We start from the raw sequence: 22,808 nt of genomic DNA, 5'->3' as shown, positions 1-22,808 counted from the left end.
GCCGTCTGCGTGGCGGAAGTGGGCGGAGTGTGCTCCGACGCGCTGGCGGGAGGGACAGCAGCCAGCCAGCCGGTGGCGAAGCCGTGCTGGTTGTAAGAGGTGGATCTGCTCTTTTACTTGGGACGCTTTCGTCAGCAGGGAGAGAGTGTGAACTTAGCCGTTTCGGGACGCCGTAGCTGGCGGGTGGGGGCGCGGGGCGGTCGAGGAGAACAGCCTGTAGCTCCACACAGAGGGGAGGGGACTGGGAACTTAAGCCCGGCCCTAAAGTGGCCTGGTGGACTTGGCTTGCGGGATAAGAGGGAGGGGCCAGAGCCCAGTGCGTGGTTGCTGAGGAGAGGGGTTGCGCATAGGTTTAGGGCAGGGCTGAACGTTGATCCTGGGGCGGGTTTCAGGGCTAGGGAAGTGATGGGAACTTTGGGGATAATTAATGCGTGGGTCTGAGGCGTCCAGGTTTTGGGAGGGGGGATGGAAGGGACAGGTCGAAATAGCAGCTCAGGCTTAGCTCCTTGAGGTGAGAGTCAAAGGTTCTTTAAATATATTTAACCAGCCCGGTTCTCCTTGCAAGGGGTTTAGAGCCCGCCTCCGAAGTGTATGGAAAAAAAGGCCCAAGGCACTTCAACAACTTACCCGCAGGAGGCATTTAGCTACTACCCTAAGTGGGAGGGTTCTGAAGTCTGCCCTCGCACCTGCAGGCTGCTTCCATGAGATTAAATCAGAACATCCTGCTGCTGGGGAAGAAGGTGGTGCTGGTACCCTACACCTCGGAGCACGTGCCTAGGTAACCATTCCGCCTGACACAGGATGCGACTCGCTCTCCAAGGCACAGGAAGGAGGGTCAGCCTTCCTTAGCCCAAATATCGGGCTGTTTCCTCTGCGAAGGACAAATATTGGTGTGAGAAGTGATTATATACAGGCAAAAGTGAAAACGGAAGCAGCGGACTGTGACTTCCTTGGAAGAAGTTGCCCATCGCTGTTTTTCCCTTTCACCCTCTCAACTTCCCTTTTGAATTTACAGCAAGAAAATGAAATGTGTGTAAGAAAAAAAAGAAGTTTTCTCGCCCAACTGTAAATTAGTGCCAGTAAATATGCTCAGTTCTTGGAGACTTAATGTGAGCGTGTCATAAACCTGAGCTGGGCTGCTCTGATGTCTATTGATTTGAAAGCACAGGAGTGAGTCACAGGGCAGGACTTGCTGGAGCAGCTGGTGATTGTCTGGTAGACTGGGATAGTGGTGATGTAGGGGTGTATTCTCTACTTGTAGTTTTTCTTTGTGTGTATGTGTCGGGGGAGGGTGCGGTTCTTGATGCTTGGCCTTTGTGGAGATCTGTACAGCTTTGTTTACTGAGGTCAGCTTGTCATGTATTTCCCCTTAGGAATTTGAGGAACGTTTGGCTTCAGACTGCTCCCCTGCACTGACCCCTGAGACTGGATGGGAAGCTGGATGGATAGAACTGACCCCTCGTGCTGTCTTCTTGTAGGACTGGCCTGACTCTAGGCCTTGTGTTGTGGCCCTCTGCCATAGAAGCAACGATATTTCTTTAGGTCTTCTGTGAGCCCTGTGTTAGCCCTATGGGGTTCTCCTTTCTTACCATCCATTTCTTCATCTCATAGAGTGGCAGACCCATGCTTCTGAATCAGTCCTGCATGTTGAAGGCCATCTCTGTGTCCCTGCAGGTATCATGAGTGGATGAAATCAGAGGAGCTGCAGCGTTTGACAGCCTCAGAGCCGCTAAGCCTGGAGCAGGAATATGCCATGCAGCAGAGCTGGCAGGAGGATGCAGACAGTGAGAAGCAGAGGCCTGGGCTGGGCTGGTAGTGGGAGGCCTGACTCCAGAGGCAGTCTCCAGCTTCCCTCCTTTCTCACTCCCAGTTGAAGCCCTTCTGGGGCCACAGAAACTTTGTGAAAAGCGCTTTGTGCAAAGTCTGAAAGGTGCCTGAAACCCATATACTATTATGCCCACTGAAGCCTGTCCCTGTGGCTCATGCTTCTGTCTTTCCACCCACTCAATGCACCAAGCTCAGAAGTAAAGCATTTGGGGCACTGGATATAAACTGGGGCCTGTTCCTCACATCCCTTGCCACAAACTCAGTTGTGGTTATTGCTCTTTTTTGGTTCCCATGCTTTCTGAGAATACACTTGTTGTTTGGAGAAGGCTGTCTTTTCCTTCACGAGGCAGAGTTAAGGCTTTGTCATCAGCTGAGGGAGACTGTGGGCCCCCTTGTCCCCTGACGGTCTCAGAGATGGTGGTGGTCTAGAGGCCTCTAGTTTGGGGAGAAAACTGCCCTCACCTCACCCCTCCTGGGAGTACAGGCAGTAACCTCGGCCCCTCCCTCCCTAGAGTGCACCTTCATTGTGCTGGATGCTGAGAAGTGGCGGGCCCAGCCAGGCCCCCCTGAGGAGAGCTGCATGGCGGGAGATGTGAACCTCTTCCTCACAGACCTAGGGGACCCTTCCCTGGGGGAGATCGAGGTCATGATTGCAGGTTTGTTCTGCCTGACCCCGCCTGCCTTCCCTCCTAGCCTTTGGTTCTGCTGAACCTTAAGGCAGCCGGGGCTGCCCGGGGCAATCAGAGAGCTCGATGGGAGGCTCTGTGTTGGTGAGCCCAGCACCTGGCCTGGGCAGACTGCCCGTCAGCCTGGTGCTTCATCCTTGCTGGTTCACTTTATTCCTGTCTTATACTTAGATGTGTACTTAACCTTTGGTTTGGGGGTCTTTACATTTGAGCCTTCCCCACTGTTGGGAGGGGGCTGGGAGCCCTCCAAAAAATATATGATCTCCCCTGGAGCCTCTTCCTATGCTCTGGGAAGAGCCTCTCCAGTTTCTGTGTCCTTGATCCACAGCCTTCCCCTAAGGGGCTGCTGCCTCTCCTATTGAGGCAGCACACTCAGGTTAAGGCGTCAACTCTGGGGCAGGTTGCTGGGGGTCCCCAAGCTGGGAACTGTTGGGAGAGTCCTTGAACTTCTCTGGGCCTCTGTTTACATGTCTGCAGAATGGTAATCATAGTTCCAACTTCATAGAGTTGTGGGGACTGAATGAGGTCCTGTCTGTCAAGCGCCTGCCCTGGAGCCCAGCACGTGGTGCCAGTGACTGCCGTTGTCTCTCCTAGAGCCCAACTGCAGGGGCAGAGGCTTTGGCACGGAGGCCGTTCTCATGATGATGTCTTATGGTAAGGGAGTCTGAGCAGAAAAGTGGGGAGAAGTGGCCAGGCCCCAGGTGAGGCCTAGGGGTTGGGAGTGGGCCTTCTTCAGGCCTGAGTGTGGGTGTGGGTGACAGGTACCCACAGCCTTCCCCTAAGGGGCTGTGGACATGAGGACAGGAGGGGTGGGTGCTGGGTTTGGGGGGACTTCATCCTGCAGCTTGTCCCTCTCTCTCATCTCTGGGAGGAGTGACCAAGCTGGGTCTGACCAAGTTTGAGGCTAAAATTGGGCAAAGAAATGAACCAAGCATCCGGATGTTCCAAAAGCTTCACTTTAAGCAGGTAAGGACATCTGTGACTTGGGGCCAGGTATGCCAGCACTTGTGGCTGTTAACTCAGCAGGCTGCTCTCTGGCTCACGCAGGTGGCCGTGAGCAGCATCTTCCAGGAGGTGACACTGAGACTGACAGTGAGCCGGCTGGAGCGGCAATGGCTCCTGGAGCAGACCAGCTACATGGAAGAGAGGCCCTACAGGGATGGGTCATCGGAGCCCCACTGTGTCAGTGGCTCCACAAGGCCAGAGCCCTGCACTGGGCGGTGAACCGACGGGCTTGGGTGCGGAGTGCTCCTGGCCTCCCGCAGGCTGGCAGCGTGGCTGAGTGACTCCAGGGCCCACCCGGACTCAGGCTCTCGGACCCTGGAGTGAACAACACAAATCCATGGGAGGACAGATGCAGGGTGGAGGGGGGAGCTGGAGGCAAAGGGGACCCTGGTGGATGGGCAGGATCTCCCTTCCCCTGAAGGTCAGAGGCACCGCCCTGGGGCTGAGGCCTGGCCCGGAGTAAAGTGGTCATGCAGCTTTCTCTGTTTCTTCACTGGGCCTGAGTGAAAATGAGCTCCCAGGACTGCAGCCCGCAGCATCCAGCCCAACATGGTAGGAAAGGGGCAGGGGCAGCTCATGACCATTTGGTCTTGCAGAAGCAGGCTGGGTGTGAGCCTGGGCTTGGGAATGAATGAGCTGGGCCCTGGAAGGACAGATAGGAGGTTTAGAGAGAGGGCAAGTGTCCTTCCTCTTCTCCCCTTTGGAGTGTTTAGGAACGAGTTTTGGATACAGCTCCTTGTGCCTAGAGCACCCTTCTTTTGATGAAACCTGGAGCCTGCTGCTCAGTTGCAAGAGGTGCAGGAGGAATTGGAGGCCACTCAGTGGTACCCTTCTGAAGGTACTGTGGCCTCGCACTGGCCACTCCTCACCCTTCAGCCTCTGTAGCAGCTGCACCTGACGAGCCCACCAGGGGGCGCTGGAGGCACAGGTTTGGAATAGCCAGGCTGCCTGGCAACTGGTGCCAGGGAGCAGCAGAGCTGGGCCTGTCTCCCCATCTCAGAACAAGGCGGGTAACCTTTGGCTCCTAACTGTCCTCCATCATAACTGGGGGACTGAGAAGAAAGGCCAGGCATGTTTCAAACAGTTGAGGAAGACTCCTGAGGACACTTCAGGCACTCTGAGGAGGAAACAGCCCCAGGAGAGGGGACCTGCTGGAGGACTCGCGTCTGATGGCAGAGCCACAGTGATTGCTGAGGTCTCCTGGCAACCAGCCCCGTCCAGCCTGGCATCTCACACCAGACTAAGCACATGGAAAACTAGAATAGAAGACACACCTGGGACAACAAGCTTTGCTTGCTGGGGCCTCTCAGCCATGAGTTACCTCTGAGCCACTGTTTCTCCCATCTGCCTTCAGGGCTTCCCCACCCAGTAGGTGAGGGTAGGGAAGGCGCCTCCACAGCCTGAGGGGCAGTCCTCAGGCTTGCTTACCTCCCCCTCTCCTCAATGGGTCAAAGGATAGAGGTGGGGCTGGGGGAAGGCCACACCTACCCCATCAGGGCCTGGGGCTTTTGGTGCCAAGGTAAGGGCTTTTTTGGATAGCTTCTCTTACTGCTGGTTGAATCTAAGCGCTAACAAAAGATAGCCAAAGTGTGATCGGCCCTTCTCTAAGCCCCAAGTGATCCCTGGGTCCCCTCGTTGATTCACTGTCTTTTATTGTTCTTAGTTCCAGGAACCTGGATTCTGAGTGATCTTCCGGCTTGGCAAGAGTAGCCTAGGGCCAACTCCCCTTCTTTCCGAGCACCTGCCCTGGTACTTCCTAGCTCTGCAGCCTTGGCCCTCAAGGGCCACCCTCACAGACCTCCAGGATGTGGCCTCAGGTGCCAGATCCAGAAAGGACCTGGACCTCTTGTGGAGGAGCAGGGCATTTCGCCCTTGGAAAGTCCCCCTTTACACTACCTGCCGCAGGCATGTCTCCAGGCTCAGCAGGCTGGTCTTGTTTTCTCCTAGTCTTGGACGACTGCCCTCCAGTCATGTCTGTGGCCAGATAAGATAGAGCACCTGGCGCCAGCTCACATCCCTCCTGGGAATCCGCACCCCACTGGCGGGTGGAAGCTGTTTCTCGTTCCAAACCCAGCTTCGTCTGTGATTTACACGTTCAGTGCTCTTGTAATTAGAGGAACTGCTCAGAGCCCTCTGTGCATTTGGGTCTCAGCTCCCACATCCCTATAGTGCAGCCTCTGCACGCAGAGACATGCTGACCCCTGAGCAAAGCACACAGGAACTGGGTGGCTCCAGCTCTCACAGGACGTGTGTGGCCCAGGCAGCTACAGGCTTGAGCCCTCTGGGAACAGCCACCCACCCACACCCTATGCCTGGCTTGGGAGCCCGGGAGCCCAGGGCTACCCTCCCCCTGGGCCACCCTCTCAGCCTGAGGCCACCCTGGGAGTGCCCATTCCCCAGTTCTTAGACCAGGAGGACAAGAGATCTGAAGGAAGACGCAGAGGCTGAGGCAGTTTGGAGAAACCAGTTGCATTTCTGATGGAGTTTTCTTAACAATGGTGGTGCCTGGCTCAGGGCTGGGCAGGGGGAGCCAAACCCTCCCCATGCTGTCTGGGGCCAAGGGGGTGGGAGCAGGAACAAAAAAGCTTTAGGCCCAGGCCACTGCTATGTCCTGGATGCAACAACTTGAAGAATCATGTTAATCAAGGAAAAAAAAAATCCCCCCAAAACTCTGATACCACACTCTTAAAAAAAAAAATCAAATGAACAAACATGCCCAAGCTAGTCTCGGGATGATGGGCCCCATCTACTGTGAGATGCCGCGCTGTAATCAGATTCTTGATCAACCCTGGACCCAGTCACACCTGGGGTCGTGAGGGAAGATGACCTCTCGCCTGATCCCATGATCCTTGCTTGGTTTAAATTCCAGTGATGTCCCAAGAGGGTGGGGACGGGACAGCCAGTTGGTGGAAGCACTCAGTGAGGAGGGAGGACGGTCTGCTTTTTGATTGGGAGGGATGGAAAAACGGCCTTCCGTGAGGTAAGGGAAGAACACAGTTCTCTAGAAAAATCAGGAAAAAAAGAGGGAGCTGCTGGTGTCGATTGATGTCAATTCAGGGGCAAGTTGGGGGAAGGGAAAAGAGGTTGACTGTGGGGCTGGCCTGGCCCTTCCACCTTTCCTGGGTGGCCGGTGCAAGGGGTCTCAGAGGTTGCTGAAGAGTTCGTTTTTCTTGCTCCAGTCCATCTGCGGGGCCCGTTTGCTGCTGCGCTTCTGGTGGGCCCTCTCTTTGGCCACAGCCAGGGAGATGTTGAGGTCCAGGATGGGGTCAGAGGATGAGGAGGTAGATGAGGGTGCTGCAGAGTCCTGTTTCTTGGGGCTGTCCTGGGAATTCAGCTGCAAGGAGGAGGAGGACGCAGAGGGCAGGGTCAGCGCCCAGTAATGTGTCCTGGTCCTCAGCCCTGGTGAGGTGACTCCCTTGGGGGTGGTGCCAAGGGAAGCCAGGTCACAAGAATAGGACGTGGCTCAGCATGTGACCTCCAAGGCAGGCTGGTGTGCCAGGAACGTGTGGCCTGGGACTGGGCTTCCTGCAACCCCCTGCCACCCCCTGCCCGCCCAGCTAGCCAGCCTACCTCCTCACTGTTATCACTGGAGGTGGATCTTGCCAGGGCTGGCCTGGGGCTCTCGGAGGCCACCTCGGCCAGGGCTTCACGACTGTTCTCCTGGTACAGAGAAGGAGGGGTGGGGGTTGGGCTGGGGAAGTCCTGAGCAAGGAGGGGAGTTCCCAAGGAAGACAGGTGCCTCAGTCTGAGAAATTCCACTCAAGCCCTTGCCACCCACCCCAAAGCCCCATGCCTAAGCCCGCCAGTGCCTCCTGGGGGATTTACACTTTTACATTCTTCCAAGGATCAGTGGGTAGTCTGGTTCTACAGCCCAGCTGGGAGGGGCGTCGTGGGATGAGCCGAACTGCTCAGTCCTCCAGTCCTCCCAGTGTAGCCTTCAAGGCCGACTCACCTTGTAGGCAAGTGATGGAGGAGGGGCTTCTCTGCTTGGCATGGGGACACGGGTGATGCTCCCTGAATCTCCTGTGGCCCTGCTGTTGGACTTGACCCCAGAAATCTCGAAACCTTAACCCCAAAGCAGCCAAGAAGGGCTTTAATGGAATAAGTTGAATGAGAGCTCTCGACCCCTGGATAGAGTGGTGGAAGGTTCAGGTGGCCCAGGGCTACGTCCCTTGGCAGGATCCCCTGGAGAAGGGAAGCCTTTCAGCAGACCCTGCACAGCTCCTGTTCTGTGCCTGACCCTTGAATCGGCCCACCCCCTGGCCAGGGCTTCAGCTTGGTGCTCAACCCTGCCTGGGTTCCTCTGCGGCTCTGGCTGGCATCTAGCCCTGCCTCCCCTTCCCTTCCCTTCTGCCAGGGAGGAGGGGCTTTGTTCTTCCAACCCAGACTGGAAGTAGCAGGGCCAGCGCAGTGCACGTCCAGACACTGAAGCTCTGTTCTTGGGGGGAAGAATGGCTTCCTCTGTACGGTGGGGAGTTGGAGGCAGGGCTTGTCACCCAGGATGGCTGCTGCAAAGGGCCTGGCCAGGCCTCGCCCACCCAACCGTATGAGCCCTAGGCAGAGCTGAGGAGTCCACCAGCAGTTACATAGCCTGGAGCTCAGGGACTCGACCTAAGCCAGATGGCCGCCCTCCACTTTCCACCCTTTTCCCGCAGCCCCGGACTGAGCCAGAGGAGCAATTAGAGGGCCTGCCCTTACCTTCTGGATCTCCCCATTGGTGAAGGGCTCGGGCAGGGGACCTAGGTGAAGGAAAAGGCAGAGGTGAGTCCAGCAGCTCTGGGGAATGCCGGTGCAGTGCAGCTTGGAGGGGAGGGAGACCAGGGCTGGGCACATGCTCTGATCCGTCTCCTGACTGCGACCCGCTGGACGTACATTTGCCATTTTGATGACTCAGCTGACACAGTGACTGCGTGTGTGTAACACAGGTTTCATAAAGCAATACTTTTATATTGAAAAAAATGCTCTTTGATATTTTCGATTCAGTTTCATTTTTAAAAATATGCTGGTCTCTGCCTACTCAACTGATCTCATGAGCCACTGATGGGTAATGAGCTGTTTGAAAAAAGTAGAGTCCTGGACAGGGTGGAGATCCTAGGCTGGATGCCTGAGAATCACCTGGGAAGCTTGTCAGAAATAATTCCTGGACTTTGGCACCCAGAGCTTGTGATTCAGTGGGCAGGCCGAGGAATCAACATTTTTCAAATGCTTCCTAGATAATGATGGTGTCACCAGAACTGGAACTACATCCCAGATTACGGTTAGTACCTGCCTCCGCTGAAAGAGAAAATAACCTCAACTCTTTGGCTTGCCAGTGTGGAAATGAGGGGACAAGAGGGCTCAGGGTAGTGTCCGGGGTGTGCCCTGCCCCAGCCAATGGGAAACCTGGGGGTGTCAGCAGTGTCAGAGGGGGAGAACACCAGCCTAGGACCACCCTCACTGGACTTGCTGCGCACAGAGGTCCCACATGGCTACAACGGGGACTGTTCCAGCATATCCTCCTTTCAACACCTGCAGCCCTCCCACAGCGGCCAGGGGACTGCTGACACACAGGGACATTTACCCACTCTCCCCAAGCCAGCCCCTTCCTTATGAACTCCACCCCGTCTCATGGTGGCCAGGGGGCAGCTGCTGGGAGGGGGTGCATTCCCCTCTTTGGGGACAGTTCCATCCCATTGGAGCAGGGTGGGGACACCAACCTGGAGGGACACCTGGGGAGGAGACCTAGCCCCAGGCCTCTCCCTGTGCAGGTCCTCTGGCTAGAGGTTGCCACTACTAGTTCTCAGGGCCCTTCCTGCCCAGCTAGAGTGAGACAGGAGAGAGGATATCTGAGGGTAGGGGAAGAGAGGGGCTGGAGATGGCAGGGTAGGAGCGGAGTGGAGCCCCAATTTCGGTTGTGTCTTCCCACATCATGTCACCAAGTGCAAGGCTGGGCTTCTCTGGGTCTCAGTATCCCTCTCACTGAGGAAGGCAATTATCTTGAGTTATCTGGTTCCCATGAACTTGGGACATGAGGGTAAGGGGCTGCCCCACCTCCCAGGCCCCAAGTCGGCTGGGGACTTCAAACTGACCCATCCCCAGGAGACCCTCAGGACCCACGGGCCCCTCCAGCTGGAGGTCTAAGTCTGTGGCAGGAACAGCGGGACCTTTGTGTGGACCCCCCACCCCCCGCCAAGAGAACTCTGACACCCCTGGGAGGCTCCACCTCTTACAAAGTCCAGAGAGGTTCCACCTACCCCACATCCCCCCAAGGAGCCATCTTCTCAGGGAGAAAGTCCAGACCGGGTAGCAGAGCACCGCTTGACTCCTCCCTGATCCAGGGTAGCAGCCCTGCCCCGTCTGGCTTGGGCTCAGGCAGGGGGAGGTGCAGGGCTTGGCAAGGGGATGTGGGGGATGGGGAGGGCAGGGGCCCAGGGACCGATGGGGGACCCACTGCTCCCTACGGCCAGCAAGCCTGGGTTTCCAAGACAACCTGAGGGAAGGGAGGGGAGGCCCTGGGCCCTGTCCATTGGACTCTGATCTGACCACGCAAAGGCTGGAGGCCTCTCCGGAGTTAACCCTTTCTTTGTGTCAGCACTGCCCTGAGAACCTGCTGGGGTGGAGGCGTTGGGGGCTCAGGTCTCCCTTTGGTACGGCAGCTCCACCCTATCCCACCCTCCCTGGTACCAGCTCACCACTATCAGGGGCCAAACTCAGGAACTTACTGTGGCTCCCTGATTCTCTCCTGACTCCAGGCCCCTCCCTCCAAACCCGCACCTCTGGGCCCCCCGTGCAGGGCCAGGTGGGAGTTTTGATGCAGAAAGCTGCCCACCCACAACCCAGGACGCACTGCGTGTGGGGCGCAGCCAACATCCCCTGCTCGGCTGTCCACCCAGCTCACCATGCAGGTGCTCCTGGGATGGGGTCACCTTGCACTTCTTGAAGAACTCGTCGGTCTCCTTGTCCACCACCAGCAGCTTGGTCTCGTCCCCACCGGCCTTGATGGCAGATACCACATCTCCATGCTGCTTGCCCTCCATGCAGACCCCGTTCACCTGGGGGTGGGGGTGGGGTTGCCAGCACAGGCCTCAGCTGGGGTGGGGGTGGGGGTGGGGAGGAGGGCTAGGTGGAGGAGGTGCAACTGGTCCTTTCTGTCCTTGGCCAGTGGGCAGCCTGGGGACACTCATGCCCCTTGCCCAGAGAGTCCGAAATCAGGCCAAGGGACAGTCAGAGGGGGAAGCAGGACATATGGAAAAAGCCGAAGAAATGATCTAGACGAGACTAAACAAACACAGCTGTGACAGAGGGGACAGGAAGATCGGGGTCGGGCCCCAGCTTCTCTGTGCACTTGCCATCCGACTTCCCCCCCTGGGCCTCAGTTTGCTCACACGTAAAATGAGAGGTCTTGTGAAAGCTGCTCTTCCAGCTCTAAGGTTCTAAGACTGAGATTCTGGGACCCGCCCAAGGCACTTGGCTCACGTTTCCTCTCCCACTGAGCCCGGTCCAGGGGTGTACAAGCAAGTGAGTGCGCCAAAGGCCTCACCCCTGGGGAAGGCGTTCATCCCTCCTGCCTACGCCCAGCATGGGGGCCTCAGGCAGTGGGTAACTCTGGGGTAGCCCAAGACGCTGGACGGGTGGGCAAATCACGTGCCACTGAGTGTGTCTGCTCGGGGAAGAACTGCCCAGGGGACGTGGGGGCAAGAGAGGAGTCAGCCCTTCTGTCCGTCCATCCGTCGTCCATCCATCACCCATCTTTCCTCCCTTCCTTCCCTCCTGCCCACCCTCATATCCCCCCCAACCCCCCCCATCTATCCAGCACCTGTGGGTGGCCTGGGCCCAGGGGCTAACCGAGGAGCAGAGGGTGTGCAGGCTGCCCCAGGAGGGGCTTATCTGCGGGGAGGCAGTCAGGAAGGAAGAGCCCGGGAGGAAGGCAAGAAACACTACCTCCACGATGCGGTCCTTGGCCCGGAGCCCCGAGGCCTCAGCAGGCGAGTCTGGGTCCACCGCCCGGATGAACTGGCCTGGCTTGGACTTGTCACTGTGCAGGTTGAAGCCATAGCCATTGGCGCCCTTCTTCATGGTGCAGAGCCGAGGCCGAAGCTCACTCTGTGGGGATGAAGGAGGATCCATGGCCATTCCACATCATCCCGGGTCTTGCCTCCCAGCCCCTCTGTACCCTCTTCTCTGCAGTGAGCAAGGCAGGGGATGCTAGGCAATGAGCAATGGCCACTAAGGGCCCTGGCCCTGGTCCCACCCCCACCCCCACACACTAGCTATGTGCCCTGAGGAGAGTAATTTCCTTCTCAGAGCCTGGGGTTCCTCATTTATAGATCATTCTATATATTCTATAGTGCCACCTGCCTCCCAGGGTTGCTGTGAGACCCAGTGAGATAATTAACATACATGGAAACACTTTACAACTCTGAAATCCCTGTGCACGTGTAGATTTTCCCACTGTTGTTAAGACTAAAAGAATGGTCACGAGAAGCTGAGAAGGGAGATTCTGGGGATGTGGGGCCAGGTTGCTCCAGAACCCCATCCCCAGCTGGGTGTGGAGGAGGCAACGGAGGGGCTGGGGAAGGAGAGGAGGGTTTACAGACCTCCTGCCCCGACTTGCTGGCCCCAGGAGGCAGCAGCCACCTGAGGCTCCCCAGCCCTCCACTCTCAGGGGGTGGCGCAGGCTGACTTGGCTTCCTTTAAATGCCTGGGCGGGTCTTTCTGTGTTTCAGGATGTTGGTGAGGGGTGTGGAATCACCAATGCAGGAAGGCGGGGTGACCGCTGGTCTGCGTTTACCCTAATCAGGGATAGAGGCCTGGGACTTCGCTCCAGGTGCCCCTATCCCAACAGCCAAGACAATTAAATGAGTATAAAAAAGTAGGGGGCCCACCGAGGCGCTCTCTGCCCCACCGGGTTCTCGTGCCCCTGGCTCCTCGCTGCAGGGCCCACTCCCAACAGGCCTGCTGATGCCACTGCCTGCTGCTTATCCCGGTGAGGCCCTCCTGCAGCCCGGAGGCCCCCACAGCCCACGGGGATCTTGTTCTGGGCAGTGAGGCTCTTCTCCCCTCCAGCTAATCCCTCCACAAAGCCGCCAGCCCAGCCCTCCCAGGCCCAGGTAAGCAGAAACAGGTCCGACCAGTTGTCACCACCAGGCAGGCTCAGCTTTCTGTCTCAAGGAAGCGGGGAGTGGGTGGCTCTCATGTCTCTGCTCCTTCCACCTCCCCTCACTCCAAAGAGCTTTCCCACAGCAGCCTGGCCAAGTCTCTCCCGTTTCCAAGATGGGGAAATAGACTGGGGATGATTAGCCCACTGCCTGACATCACACAGCCTTACAGTGTTGGAGCCAGAACACCAGCCGCGCTCTGGCCCCGTGTCCCTGCCACCATCCGTGGGCTGGCCCTTAAGGATCCACGTCCAGCCTGAGATGAGGCCCACTTGGAGCTGAGGCCTCAGCAGGCGTCACAACACCGGGTGGCCCTTCCTGCAGGGGTTGCAGTCTGCCTGCCAGGAGGCAGCTGGGAGCTGCAGAAACCACAGCCTTCCTTCCGGGTGCTCATGGCCTCTTGCAGCCAGGGCTGCAGCTGTGGGCCAGGTGGTGAGGCAGTGGGCAGCTCCGGGCTCGGTGTGTCAGCGGAAGGGGAATCTGGGGGCTCAGGGTACTCTCCTCGCTTTCAGGCCTGGTCTTCTGTGCTGCAGGCTTCCCTCACCGATGATCCTCAGCACATTTCAACCCTGGACCTCTTGCCTAGTGACCTGTCGTTAAAGCTGGAGGGCCTGTTTTGAACCTGACTCCCTTCTTCCAGCACCATGAGGATTGAGAGTGTTGAGGACCCAGCCTGAGGGGTCAGGCTCCCTGCTCCCTTCCCCCTGCGTGATTGCCCTCTGGGGGTGGCTGGGATGGGAGGAGAGGGAGCCTCAGGTAGTTTTCTGGAATGTTCAGATACCTACAGAGCTCTGTCTAGCTCCTTCCTTCTCAAATCCTTGGAGGCTCCCTCCCTTTCCATGGGAGGGCTGGGGGCTTCCTTTTCTTCCAGGAAGACCCGTCCTTCACCCCTCCCCACAGCTGTCTCCAAGGGGTGTCACTGGCAGCTCTAGGTCAGCCCATCAAAGGAGCCCATCTCAGCCTGGGTGCAGGCTGGTGCTGCCAGAAGTCCCTGGGGGCAGCCTCCCTGGGGATCTGCAGGGCCTGGCCCGGCACTGAGAAGAGAAGATGGGAAGGCGTCAGAAACCTGGCGGGAGTGTGGCCACCATTGCTCCTGGCCCTACATCCTCAGAGCTGGGCAAGGCCTGGGTTCTGCCTCTGGGGACAGTGGAAAAATGGGAAGTATACCTGGTATGTGGCCTGCAGGAGCTCAGGAGGGGCCTGCCGCCATGGTACCATATTCAGAGGGGTGCAGAGCCAGGGTGAGGGGGTGACCTCAAGGGGAACATGGCCCCAGGGTGCTCAGACCCTCAGGGGGGACTCCATGACAATGAGAACGCAAGTAAACATCAGGATCTGTTTAGTAAAGACACTGGCAGAGACCCAGAAGTGGGAGGAAGGACCACAAGGCAGTGGTGGCCAGCGGGCAGCACAGGTGGGCTGGGTGCGGCTGGGGCCTGGGTGAGTCTGAGTCTCTCAATTCCAGAAAACAGCAGACCAGAAAAGGCCCTGCCAGGACAGCTGCCCTTAGACTCCTCTCACAGGGCCTCTCCCACCCTCAGGTCCTCAGGCTGCCCCAAATCCTGTCCCAGGCCTGCCATGGCTTCCCCCTGCAATACCTCCTCCCCACCCCAAAGAGAGCCCAGCTCAGCCCAAGTGGCCACCCAGTCACCTCCACCCACACAGCCCAAGGGAGTGGACAGCGGGCACGGAATTCAATAGGTGCCACCAGCAGCCACCTGGAAAGCTGGGGAAAGTCGATATACCCGAATCCTGGTGACCGTCTCTGGGGAGCAAGCCCAGGGCCAATCCCTGCTCCTCTTCAGGAAGGGCAGCTGGTGGCCAACGCCCCACTGGGCCCAGCCCCTCCCTGGATGGTGCCATGGTGATGGGCTCTATAGAAAACAACCAGGCTGTTTCCAGCTGACCAGCCAGCTCTAGGGCCCAGAAGGGGTGGGCTGCGGGACCAGAAGCCCACCAGAGTGGCTAGGGGAACAATAGAGGTGACCCTCACCTCCCTTCCCCTGACCCAGTCCAGCCAAGGGCTCTTAATTTATGCAGATAATGGAGCCCTGCTGCCCCATATTGGGAAATCAGCCCCAACAACAGGGCAGGTGAGAAGGGGATGGGGGGTGGGGAGGAGCCCTGGCCGACGTGGTGGACGTGGTGGGGGTGGGGGGCACGTCGGGGGTAAGGAACTGTGGCTGCTGTAGGAGGCAGCTCCGTTCATTCCACCCACAAGACTCAGGCGACAGTCTTGGGTCTTGTGCCAGCTCTTCAAGGAACCCAGGATGGTAATGTGTCTGAGGGTAGCGTGCGACTGGGCAGCATGGCAGCACTGTCCTCAGGGCAGGCTGGGAAGTGACCAGGGGCTCAGACCTCTGGCCAGTGCCCAGAGCTCTAGGCTGAAGGTATCCTTTCCTTACTGGGGGATGGAGGTGGGAGTCGGGGTAGGGGTTTCAAACGGTTTGGCTGCTACTGCCCCATGCCCTATGACCCCAAGTGGCTTCATTTCACACTGTAGGACCTCGCCACCAGGTCTGGGCAAACTGAGGAATGTTGGACACCTCCATTTGCAAAAAAGGAGCTGCTCCAGCCCTTGATCTTGTACTTACTCCCAGGCTCTCAGTGGGAAGCCCATTCTTGGGACCCCAGCAGGGTGGGATCCAGATATGCTAAAAGTGGGGGCAGCTTCTCTGACACCCCCACACAGGGGCCCTGAACCAAGCCTCTTCCTCTGGCTCTTTTCTCCAGGTGCTGGCCAGAGACCCACCGGAGGGAGTTTGGCTCAGGTCTGCCCAGGGCTGGGCAGGCCTGGGATGGAGCAGGCTGGTACATGGGCTGCTGCTGGCTGGACACTATCCAAGCTGGCCGCCCCATGCGTGCTTATCCCGCAAGCACTCCATCATCATCCCTCCCCCATCTCCCAGAAGTTGCTGGACACCCCTGTGGGCTGTCCCAAGAAGCTCTGTGAGGACCTTCAGGAAGCTTGCGAAACTGACCTTATGGAAATAACCCACAGCACCTACCCTTTACTGAGTGCTTACTACCTGATGAGCACTGCCCTGTACTTTCTCATTAAAGCCCAAATATAATGCTGTGAAGATATATGTAGTATAGAAATAAGGAAAGTCCTATGGACTTCATCCCAAACTCAGGTTCAAAGAGGTCGCATAAATTGCTCAAGTACATGCAGCCCTGAACTCAGATTGAGAGCAGCAACATAATGCCAGTCATGTATGTATATAATATAAAATGTTCTAGTAGATATGTTAAAAAGAAAAAAAAAAAGAGAAATAATTGTAATATCTAATTTAACATACTATATGAAAACTATCATATCAGCAAAATGGGATATTTTACATCCTTTTATTTGTACTAAGTCTGCAAAATCTGGTGTGCATTTTACACTTGTTGCACATAGAAGTTTGAACTTGCATGTTTCAAGTAGTAAGAGCCACCTGTGGCCAGTGACTGCCCCCGTGGCCCACACAGATCCTAGAGGCCACATCCTCATCCATTAGGCTGTCAGCCACACATACTCTTCTAAATCCCTATGGCCTTTGCTGTTTGAATCAGCCACCCATGACCTAGTAACTTCCACACGGAGAGCCTGGAGCCTTTTCTCTGGGAAGTCAGAACTCTGGCCTCAGACACACAGCAGGGAGCACTTACCCAGACCTCAGGGGGTCTGTACCACTTGTCCTTTTCTAGGGCACAAGAACCCAAGGGTTGCCTAAGGGTCTGGGGACATGGCAAGCTGTACTACCCTGAGGAATGGAGAAGGAAGGCCAAGGCCAACAGTCAAAGTCAGCCTCCAGGGGGGTTTTTGTCCATCATGACGTAAGGGCCAGGGACAGAAGCCTGCTCCTTCTTGGCTGAGACCTTCCATCAGGGCTGTTACCTTCCCTGATAGTACTTGAAGCACGCCCCCGGGGACAGAAGCACCTGGGATCTAAGGGTCTAGCTTCTTGGATCCTCGCAGGGAGTTGGTTCAAGTAACCTGAATTTATGCCACTCTGATGACTCTCGTGTGGCCCAGAATGTGATGGGCAGAGATGCCCAGCTGGAAAGTTAGGCCCTCAAGCACAACCCAGCTGTGTGGCTGAATGGATGAACAGGTGCTGGACTGAGAGCAGCGGGGTTCCACGACACACCCCCTGCTATGCTCTCCCTACCAGCTGAGAGCCCTGGGGCCGCCCACCTGAACTGGCCAAAGCTGAGTCTCCACATGGTAGACAGGCAAAGGGCGGAATATCTGTCTCACAGAGTGGGCGTATGGATTGAATGAGATAAGGCATGTTATTACATAGCATGTTGACAGACACAAATAATAACTATCACTTATTGAACAATTATTATCAACTGACAAAATGGAGAAAGTACCTAATTTGCAGGGTTGCCATGGGGAGTCAATGAGATGTATATTGATATTTTTATGGCACAATGCTGGGCACTAGAAATTTGAGTTTCCTTCCCAGGTAGGGCCATTCTATCTCAGAGCAGAAAAAGAGCAGAGTACCTGTAATGGGGACCTAGGACTCTGGCTTCTCTCTGTTAAGAGGCCTGTAGCACCAACAAGACCTTGGCTAGGCCCGTTCTTCCCCTAATTCTTAAGTGCTCACCTACGTTCCCAGGGCCCTATGGGATGGGACATCTGGGCAGGAAAAGAGGGGCCCCCATGTAGACATACAGAGTTCCTTGCAGAGGAAGTCCCATTCTCACTCTCCAAGAGAAGTACCTCTGGAATTACTGATTTGACTTTACAGGAACCTGAAGGTAAGAACCTGGGGCTGTCCCAGGGGAGAAAGAGATCCCCAAACATGTGGCCTAAGGGGATGAACGAACAAACGATCACACACCATGTCCATTTCAAACCCAAACACCCTGCAGCTCAAACCCTGTTCTGCCCTCCCAAACTCCAACTTGATCAGAGTCAAATGGCCTGCCTGTCTTGCCACCTGGGTTGCCTGCACCGTCTGTGCCTCTGGGATCAGGGTCAGATCTGGCAAGAACCCATCCTAAGCCGGGTACTTACACACTTATACACACACAAACCATCTCATGGAATCACACCCAAAACCCTGTGGGTGGGTGCTGGTGTCCTCATTTCCCAGAGGAGGAAGCTGAGGCTTGCAGGGAACAATTAGGATCCCAGCGCCAGTGGGTGTCAGAACTTGGATTTGCACATGATCTGGTGGACCCCCAAAGTCCAGAATTTTGGTTTTCTAGTCTTAAAATGGAAGCTGCTAGTAGACAGTAAAAGGAGTGGGTAGGTTCTATCTGGAATTCCGGTCTCTCGGTGTGCTTCAGGTGCAAACAGGCCCAGGTGTGCTGGACCCGAGATGCATTAGGATAAAAGTCCCTGTTGGCTGGTACGCATTCATTCATTAATTCAAAGATTATTTATTGGGCCCCTCTGGACTCTGTGCCAGGCGCAGTCCTGGGGACATGAACACAAATAAGCCACAGCTGTCTCCCTCAGGACCCATCATGCAGTGGTGGTGGGGACTATGAACAGATGACTCAAATATTGTCTGCTCAAAGCGATAAAAGGTGTAAGGAGAGGGAGCAGAAGGAAGTGAGGAAAGGGGGTCAGTCAGCCTGCGGGGTCCCAGAGACACTGCTCGGTCTTAGAGAGCGTTCTGGAGAAGGGGACTAAGGCTCCAGCCAGTGTGAAGGCTGAGAGTGCATGGCGGGCTTGAAGGGAATTCTGATCCTTGGGGTGGTTTTGAGGGGATGGGGACTAGGAGGAGTTTACACCCAAGAGGGATGGTGGAAAGAGTAGGGGGCCAGACTGTGAAGGGCTGTGAAACACCATCTGGTTATTCAACAATGACCCGGAACTGGGCACTTACTGAGCACCAGGCCTGGCCTGGCCACAGCTGCTCTTGCCCAGCAAGACAGGCAGATCCAGGGCTAGTTGCCCCAGGGGTGGGTGTGTAATAATCTCTGTGAAATATTTATTAGTTAAAATACCAACAATCAAGGTTTGCTGAGCACTTACTTAGTGTCAGGCTCTGAGCACTTGCCTGACAGGAGGCAGCAGCGATTGCCCCCAACTTACACAAGAGGAAACGGAGGCTTACAGAGGTTAAGACACTTGGCTGGAAGTGGCCCAGCTAGTACAGCTGAGCTGGCTCAGGCCTGCCAGCTGTCACTGTGGGCCCATGTGCCAGGTGCCAAGCTGCAACGTTTAGGTCTCATTCTGTGCCTGCCGGTGTTGCTGCTCCCCCCCCCCCCGGGAGGTGGGGAAAGCCATCGACAAAGCAGGTTGGCAGAGCTGGAAGTACACCTGTACCTCCTCCTAGACCAGTACTGTGGCACCCCTCACCCTCTGCCCTGTACAGTCTCAACCCAGGTTGGGCTTCCCAACGTCATCACGTCACCAGCACTCACTCAGTATTGTTCCACTTAACACCTTTTTTGCTTGGGAGAACTAGTGAAGATAACATAACAGCGCCCACTTAGTGAACAAATTCAGGTTAAAACTAGTAAGTAAAACTCAAATGCTATATATGAGAGAATTTTTTTTGGAAAAAAAGTAACTTATGATATTAACATTTTTTTGCAATGATAAGGTGGGTCATCTGCATGCCCACCATACTAGATTTCATGGGAATTTCCTGACAGAGGGCCTCAACAGGGCTGAGAAGCTGTGCATAAGGCTGTGGATTTAAATGCCTGGGCATAAAGGAGCTCAATCCACTAGGGGCTCAAATATTTCCCATTATTTAGAAAGTTCTAGAGAAGGCAGGTACCACTGTAATCCAATACTTCCCCTCCCCATTTTATAGAGAGGAAAAACAAGGCTCAGAGAAGTTCTGTGACTTGCCTGTTGACCTGAAACCCCAACCCCAGGTCTGACTGGAAGTGATTCTACCCTTCTCCTGGTCTAACAAAGTACACACAAATGCAGGTGTCACACCACCAACTGGGAATCCGATTCTGTGGACACCCAGAGAGCAGGAAGCCAAGCCTTGATGCCTTTTCAGATGGCCTGGCAAGAAAATCACGTGCTAGGTCAAGCCTCCACTCTGGCCCGGGCACCCCCCACCTGCCCCCAGGCCCAACCGCACCCAGCAGTAAAACCTGAAGGGCAGTGGGAGGAGCTGAACCTCACTGTAACTTGGGGGTGGGAGCAGGTTATTCACGCAAGTGCCAAAGTCCAAAAAAAAAACCGGGGGAGGGGGGTGGTGGTGATGGCAAATCGATGCACTCAGCACAAACATGACACTGAATTTCTGCCTGGGATCAGAGGTCATGGGCTCCAAGTTCCTGGTGTCAAACCCCTACCGTGGTGCTCCCACTCTTGCCAATGCCAGCCTGGCAGCAGCAGGAAGTGGGAGCCTAGCGGCCCCGGCATTCCTGGCACCCAGCTCTGGCTGGATGGGACTACTGGTGACCTCACTTCCCTCGTTTCCACCAAACCAGTTGGTCCTTTCAGGCTCCACCTCCTACCTTGAGGCTGAAGCGTGCCCTTTCTCTGTCCAGGGAAGCTCCTGCTGCCACCATGGACACCCCTGCCACACGCTGCCACCAGGTTGAGAGCTGGTGCAAGCCAAATGGGCCCTGGGGAGACCCAGGCACTGCCCCCCAGAAGTCTGCATCCTGAGGCCTCCCCTTCATTCTCTGGGGACAGGAGCCTCAGCACAACTCCTGTTTTGCCACTGCCCCTCCGGCAGCTGATCCAAACTGGGATTGTTTGGGGAAACACCAAACAAGGGCAACAAGCCACCAGCTTGCTTACTGTCTGGGCCTGGAGACAGAGCAAACTACTTGCCAGTCGTGAGCGCCTGTGGCCGCTCCTGGGCCCAGGGCCGCGGGACACCCCCCCCTACCCGTAGCCATTTCTCCTCCTCCAAGGTCCTCCCTCCCGCGGCCAGATACAAGCTAGCGCTTACTCCTCACATTCCTGGGCCTCATAAATCCTCCTGGGTGGCAGGGCCGTCCCCCACCCCACCTCGGTAGCCTCTGCGCCTCCTCCCGTACCCCACCCCCACGCATCGCCTTGAGACGGTGGGGCTTCCCCTCTTTCTTAGAAGGCACACCGACTTCAGGGGGAGGATGAAGTCCGGCCGGGCTGAAGTTACTGATACACACAGCAGCGGATGGGGTGCGGGGACAACTATGCCTGCGTCCCTCCGCTCCCAGAGCCTGGGCTCTGAGCAGGAAGAGGCTGTTACTCCTCCAGCTTTTTGAAGTCGGGGCGGTGGAGGAAGCTGGCACCTCTGGGGCGGTTGGGAGTAGGGTGGCCGAGGAGCCGACCCTAGGGGGGGCGGGGCTAGGGGGTTCCGTAGAACCGCACCAACAGAGTCGAGGAAAAGGGGACTGGGCCCCTGAGCCGCCCTTCCTCATCCCCACTCCCAAGGGACAAGAGGTGCAGGTGGCAAGGGCCTCGGAGTACCAGTCCGGTCTGGGGACGGGGTGCGTGTCGCGGGGACGCAGCCCAAAGCCTGTAACTGCCAGTACGTCCGGCCAGAGGGCGGAAGGAGGCTCCCCCTCGAGGATCGAGTTTCAGAAAGAACAGGCGGGCACCCGCCGGGGCATCCGGGAACGCGTGGGACTCTCCCCGATCCCCCTCTCCCACTCCATTCCAGCCTCGCCTCCCGGCGCACTTACCTGCTCCGGATGGCTCTTCTCGGCCTCGCGTGACTCTGGCGTGGCGGCCTGCGGCTCATTTTGGCTGCCAGTCCCCTGCGCCTCAGCGGTTGCCGGCGACTCGGCCTGCCCGGGCCCGTCCTGGGCGCGCAGCAACTCCTCCCGGACCTGGACACCCAGCTTCTGCAGCCGCTCGTCCGTCTCGGGGTCAACCACCAGCAGGCGCACGGCGTTGAGCGCGGCGCGGATCCGGCTTACCACCTGCTGGTGGGTCTCCTTCTCCACGTTCTCACCGTTCACCTCCACCAGCCGGTCTCCGGCCAGCAGCCCCGCCTTCTCGGCTGGCGAGTCAGGCTCCACCAGCCGGATGAACTGGCCCATCTTGCCTTTCTCCCCGTGCAGGTGGAAGCCGTAGCCATTGGGACCCTTCTCCAGGCAGCAGAGCCGGGGCAGGGGCGCCCCAGCCTCTGCGTCCGAGCTCATCTCGCCCTGCGACAGCTCAGCGGCGCGATGCGGGATTCCGTCGGGGGGCTGGAGGTGGGACGGTCTGCGGACCGGGAGGTGAGAGGGAGCGCAACAGGGAATACCCGTGCCTCAGGACAGGTAGATCGCGCAGGTGTCCCAACAGCGGCGACCGCCAGCTGCGAGGGTCCAAAACGGGAACGCGCGGGCCAATCTACGCCTCGCGCGGCGTCTGAGTTCCACGACCCGTCCCGGCCTCTTATTTCGGGAGGCGGGGCCGCGCCGAGGGTGTGGACCTCCACGGACCAATCAGGGATCACAGGTAGGGCGCTCGGGCCTGGTGAACTACGCTGGCCAATGGGAACACACGGGGGCGGGACCCTGAGCTTAGCGCGGCACCCCGCGGCGGGAGAAGAAAGAGGGCTCAGGAAGTGGAAGTGTTTGTTACCAAGAGGCAGGAGTTGGGGCGTGAGGCGGGGCGAGTTCCCAGTACTGGGCGGAGGGGCCAGTAGGCTCCGTTCTAGTTCTCCCAGCCTGTGGCGGGAATTGAGGAGAGCCATCTCCCGGATAAAGGACCCTAACGTTTTAACAGCCTTTAGCCAAAACCTGTGTGCATCTCCAATGGGTTGGGGTGGGGTGGGCGACTGTTGCCAAGGAAACAAGTTATTGCTCTGGGACTGGGAGGTCCCAGAGGTCTTACGAATAAGACAGAGGTCCACCTGGGACTTAACAGAGTTGTCTGAATACCGATATTTTCCCATTTGTGGAGTCACTTTGCTCTGCCCCAGGACCTGCTCATAGGGGTGCGGGCTCTGATCCTCGCTGGGACCATGTGAGGGCTCAGCAGAGAGCGAGCCCAGGCTTCGCAGGGCTCCCCACTGAAGACAGGCCACCTAGAGCAAAGGCGTGAGCATTGGCATCAGCGTTTGACTAGGGAGGTGGGGTTGAGAGAGGTGGAACAGAGTCAGGGAACCAATCTTTGGGTGCCATCCACAGGGAAAGGAGCCCTCGCTTTTTATAATAGAGAAATAAAAACGATTAGGGCCATTAAGATAAACCTTTCAGCTCCTTGGAGAGAGTCTGGTCACAGAGGCTGGGGCAGTCTGTTAAG

General features: G+C 57.0%; 2 protein-coding genes across 9 annotated transcripts; one reads left to right on the top strand and one right to left on the bottom strand.

The window, feature by feature from the left end:
- The first annotated feature begins 2 nt into the window (after positions 1-2).
- NAT9 (N-acetyltransferase 9) lies at positions 3-3,995 on the top strand. Of its 7 annotated transcripts, none has more exons than XM_073235893.1 (8): positions 48-99; positions 566-778; positions 1,374-1,474; positions 1,675-1,784; positions 2,340-2,483; positions 3,108-3,167; positions 3,385-3,479; positions 3,561-3,995. In XM_073235893.1, exons 4-8 carry the CDS (start codon positions 1,688-1,690, stop codon positions 3,735-3,737), a joined length of 573 nt encoding a protein of 190 aa, XP_073091994.1. In that variant the 5' UTR covers positions 48-99; positions 566-778; positions 1,374-1,474; positions 1,675-1,687; the 3' UTR covers positions 3,738-3,995. The 7 variants fall into 7 exon arrangements, with proteins under 7 accessions (XP_036853249.2, XP_017499303.3, XP_017499294.3 ...); XM_036997355.2 differs by having other exon boundaries at positions 64-99; positions 693-778; XM_017643814.3 differs by lacking the exon at positions 1,374-1,474 and having other exon boundaries at positions 12-99; positions 693-778; positions 3,388-3,479.
- A 1,972-nt stretch (positions 3,996-5,967) lies between these two features.
- Positions 5,968-21,917, bottom strand: NHERF1 (NHERF family PDZ scaffold protein 1). Of its 2 annotated transcripts, XM_017643578.3 has the most exons (6): positions 21,257-21,917; positions 11,439-11,600; positions 10,396-10,549; positions 8,217-8,257; positions 7,089-7,178; positions 5,968-6,852 (listed from the first exon to the last, which is right to left on the bottom strand). In XM_017643578.3, exons 1-6 carry the CDS (start codon positions 21,716-21,718, stop codon positions 6,661-6,663), a joined length of 1,101 nt encoding a protein of 366 aa, XP_017499067.3. In that variant the 5' UTR covers positions 21,719-21,917; the 3' UTR covers positions 5,968-6,660. The 2 variants fall into 2 exon arrangements, with proteins under 2 accessions (XP_017499067.3, XP_073091982.1); XM_073235881.1 differs by lacking the exons at positions 5,968-6,852; positions 7,089-7,178 and adding an exon at positions 7,205-7,583.
- Positions 21,918-22,808: the final 891 nt, after the last annotated feature.

The sequence above is a fragment of the Manis javanica genome, chromosome 4 (assembly GCF_040802235.1).
Source record: "Manis javanica isolate MJ-LG chromosome 4, MJ_LKY, whole genome shotgun sequence".
In the NCBI taxonomy this organism is placed as follows: Eukaryota; Metazoa; Chordata; class Mammalia; order Pholidota; family Manidae; genus Manis; species Manis javanica.
This window is presented reverse-complemented; position numbering and strand designations above follow the sequence as displayed.

What these genes read in the sequence shown, in the direction of transcription:
- NAT9 (XM_017643805.3), top strand. Translation starts at nt 702, where the DNA reads ATGAGATTAAATCAGAACATCCTGCTGCTGGGGAAGAAGGTGGTGCTG. An exon ending in ACCTCGGAGCACGTGCCTAG is followed by an intron (nt 779 to 1,674) that starts GTAACCATTCCG and finishes GTGTCCCTGCAG; the next exon opens with GTATCATGAGTGGATGAAAT. An exon ending in TCTCATGATGATGTCTTATG is followed by an intron (nt 3,168 to 3,384) that starts GTAAGGGAGTCT and finishes CATCTCTGGGAG; the next exon opens with GAGTGACCAAGCTGGGTCTG.
- NHERF1 (XM_017643578.3), bottom strand. Translation starts at nt 21,718, where the DNA reads ATGAGCTCGGACGCAGAGGCTGGGGCGCCCCTGCCCCGGCTCTGCTGC. An exon ending in CCAAGGACCGCATCGTGGAG is followed by an intron (nt 10,550 to 11,438) that starts GTAGTGTTTCTT and finishes CCCCACCCCCAG; the next exon opens with GTGAACGGGGTCTGCATGGA. An exon ending in CCAGTGATAACAGTGAGGAG is followed by an intron (nt 6,853 to 7,088) that starts GTAGGCTGGCTA and finishes TCCTCCTTGCAG; the next exon opens with CTGAATTCCCAGGACAGCCC.